Genomic DNA, 3,790 nt, shown 5'->3' with positions numbered 1-3,790 from the left:
AAGAGTCCCTGTATCAGCACAGATGGAATCATCTTACTGAGGAAGAATCAGGTTCACAGGCAGTGGTATCACCTGGACCTGGGAATCCCATGTGATAGTAACATGAGGGTTTAATGCAGATAGAAAAGTTTAAAATTAGATCTTATATTTAGACCAGGATTTCTAGTGAAACATAATTAAAAATTTAAACCGTATCTGTAGATGCTGTATAAGTTCCAACAAGGAAACATGTCACAATTCATGTATTTAACAATACAGGGAGACTTCCCTGGTGGTCCAGTGGGTAAGACTCTGCACTCCCAATGCAGGGGGCCCGGGTTCAATCCCTGGTCGGGGAACTAGATCCCACATGCATGCCGCAACTAAAGATCTCGCATGCCACAACTAAACATGCCGCAACGAAGATCCCGCGTGCTGCAAGTAAGACCTGGCACAGCCAAAATAAATATAACAAATAAATAAATAAATATTAAAAAAAAATACAGAGATTAAACTCAAGGTATTAATTCCTTCATTCATGGCTTATAAATGCTCCCTTATATTTGGCCTGGGTTTATCAGCAATTATAGTTCTGATAAATCAATTTCTACATTTATAAGTAAATGAAAGAAATTTTTACAGCCTTAAACCCTAAACATATTTCTATTATAGCACTAATCATAATGTGTCTTAATTATTCACTCAGTGTCTGACTCCCTCATTAAATCATGGCCTTCTTGAAGATAGGGACTGTACCTTTGTGATAGGTGTTTAGGCAGTGTCTGTTGAATCAATGAATTCAAAATTAAAGATCTAGGGCTTCCCTGGTGGCACAGTGGTTAAGAATCCGCCTGCCAATTCAGGGGACATGGGTTCCAGCCCTGGTCCGGGAAGATCGCACGTGCCAGGGAGAAACTAAGCCCGTGCGCCACAGCTACTGAGTCTGTGCTCTAGAGCCCATGGGCTACAGCTACTGAGCCTGCGCGCCATAACTACTGAAGCCCATGTGCCTAGAGCCTGAGCTCTGCAACAAGAGAAGCCACTGCAATGAGAAGCCCGCGCATCACAACAAAGAGTAGGCCCCACTCGCTGCAACTAGAGAAAGCAACGAAGACCCAACGCAGTCAAAAATAAATGAATAAAATAAATAAATGTATTAAAAAAAGTTTATATTAAGAAAACAAAATTAGAGATCTAAATATACAAGTGAGGTAATAGAGACGATTAGTCACAGATTAACACCTTATCTATGAATCAATAAAGGGTTAGTGGGAATGAAGGATTGGAGAGGGTCACATATTTTCCAATGTCTAAGAGGCTTCATTGGTTCCAATTGCCTACAAGAAAACAGATCACTTACAAAAGGCCTGTGATGGTAACCTGGGCACATTTTCCAGGACTGGGAGGCATTTCCCCAATCCCTTGGCGAGGATGTTAGAACTGAGCTAAGCCTAAGCTTTCTGACACATGCTATGTAACCTTCCCCTACTTACTGATGAGTTGGTAATAAAAATACTAACCATCAGAGGTCAAGACTAATTTCTGGCAGCCGTTCCGCGGAGGGACGAGGCACAGCCGCGGAACCGCCGCCAGATTCGCTCTCTGTCCACGCCGCCTGTCGCGCCGGCCGTCGCGCCGCCCGCCCTCCCACCAGCCCCGCATCCACCGCCGCCGCCGCCGCCACCGCCATGGGAGTGCAGGTGGAGACCATCTCCCCCGGAGACGGGCGCACCTTCCCGAAGCGCGGCCAGACCTGCGTGGTACAATACACCGGGATGCTTGAAGATGGAAAGAAATTCGATTCCTCCCGGGACAGAAACAAGCCCTTTAAGTTTGTGCTGGGTAAGCAGGAGGTGATCCGAGGCTGGGAAGAAGGGGTTGCCCAGATGAGCGTGGGTCAGAGAGCCAAGCTATCTCCCCAGACTATGCCTATGGCGCCACTGGGCACCCAGGCATCATCCCACCAAATGCCACTCTCGTCTTTGATGTGGAGCTTCTAAAACTGGAATGACAGGAATGGTCTCCTCCCTGATCTCCTCATTCTTGGATGTGCCATGGAAGGATCTGGCGCCTCCAGGTGCGCACAGCGAGTCCGTAGGGAGCTTTTCCCGATGTTCCACTACACTCTTCGTAAAAACATCTTCCCTGACTGAATGTGTTCTGTCACCGGCTTTGCTCTTCCCCTTTCTCCTCGTGTGTGTGTTGACCTGAACTATATGCCATAAACCTCAAGTTACCCATTTTAGTTTGTTTTCGTTTTGGGGTGAAGATTGAGTTTCAGTCCTTTGGATCTAGGTTTCCAGTTAAGTACTAGTCAAGTATTAACAGCACAAATAATGGGTTAACTTTAGAATAGGAATTGGTGTTGGGGGGAGTGCAAGAATCTTTATTTTATCTTATTTTTGGATGAAAGTTTTATCTATTATATATTAAACATTCTTGCTGCTGCGCTGCAAAGCCATAGCAGATTTAAGGTGCTTTTGAGGGCCGAATTATTCTCCAAGTTGAGAGATGTCCTCGGGTTGAATTAAAAGCCCTACCCAAAACTGAAGTGGGAAGGGGAGAGCCTTTGCCTCCACTGTCCCACCCCCACCCTCCCCTTAACCCTCTGCCTTTTGAAAGCAGATCATTTTCACTGAGATGTTGGACACTACAGGTGTGTGTCACCGGGCCAGCAGGGACCTCTGAAGCCTTCTTCATGGCCTGGCTTTTTTTTTTTTTTCCATCCTGTGGTTTTTCTAATGGATATTTAGGACTTTTGTAATCTCATAGCTATCCAGGCTCCACTTCCTAAATTTTAAGAACTTTAACCGAAAGTTAAATTGAAGGTGCTGTTTGTAGACACTTAACACCCATGAAAGCCCAGCCATCATGACAAATCCTTGAGTGTCGTCTTAAGAAAATGATGCTGGTCATCACAGCTTCAGCATCTCCTGTTTTTTGACGCTCAGCTCCCCCTGCTGATCTCAGAGTTTCCTGGCTTCTCCTTCCTCCCTCTCACCCTCTGCTGTCCTGTGTAGTGATTTGGTGGGAGAAATTACTGCCTACTCGCCCACCCCTACCCCACCCCCTGCACTACATATGAGTTTCAAGTTTTATTATTGCAATAAAAGTGCTTTATGCTGGCTTTTCTCAAAAAAAAAAAAAGACTAATTTCTGCTAAATGCAACCAACCAATTACCCTATGGCTGTTGCATGCAATAAATATTTCTCATTCAATACATTGGTCATTTTTTGTTTTGTTTTCTCAAGATTACAAGGAACACAACCCCTGCATGCAAATAAGGCATGCCTGCCCAACCTTCCTCCAAAGTCCAAGTCAAGAAGCTTCAGGGAGTTACAACTAGAAAAAAGACATCTCAGCTCCTTTTCTTCGAATTTTATTCATTAACTTAAATATTTAGCGAGCACCTCCTAGGTACCAGGGATCTTTATGGCACAAAGTATACATCAATGAACAACACAGACAAATTTCTCTCCTCTTGGTACTTACATACAGGTGAAGGATTATCATTACTAATAGTGGGTCTATTCTCTACCTGGCAGGCACGAGAGACATTTTGTCCACATGCAGTATATTTTGCCAACCAAAGTTTTTTTTTTTCCTAAGACTATAAATCTGATATTGCAGTTTGTCAGTGAGTCTTGATTCTTGATAATGACCTTTCCCTCCCATAAACTGCTCAGAACTTTGTACCCTCCTAGTAAAATATATCTTGCCTTACCTTGTAACTCAGTTATTTTTATACTTGCTTTATTCTCTAGCATGTTTTAAATGCTTGAAAATCTTACCTTGTTTATTCTTTTGTCT

General features: G+C 43.9%; 1 protein-coding gene across 1 annotated transcript; it reads left to right on the top strand.

Annotated features, from left to right (window-relative positions):
• Nucleotides 1-1,667: 1,667 nt before the first annotated feature.
• On the top strand, nt 1,668-2,358 carry LOC309824786 (peptidyl-prolyl cis-trans isomerase FKBP1A-like; the record flags this gene model as incomplete). The annotated part of the gene is given in 2 exon segments (XM_082657957.1): nt 1,668-1,887; nt 1,890-2,358. Coding segments are annotated over 2 exon segments (321 nt in total). The 3' UTR covers nt 1,991-2,358.
• Between the last annotated feature and the right edge of the window lie 1,432 nt (nt 2,359-3,790).

Source organism: Grampus griseus (assembly GCF_964374135.1).
Source record: "Grampus griseus genome assembly, chromosome: 7".
NCBI lineage: Eukaryota > Metazoa > Chordata > Mammalia > Artiodactyla > Delphinidae > Grampus > Grampus griseus.
Note: the sequence above shows the minus strand (reverse complement) of the source record. Positions and strands in the feature narration are given on the sequence as shown.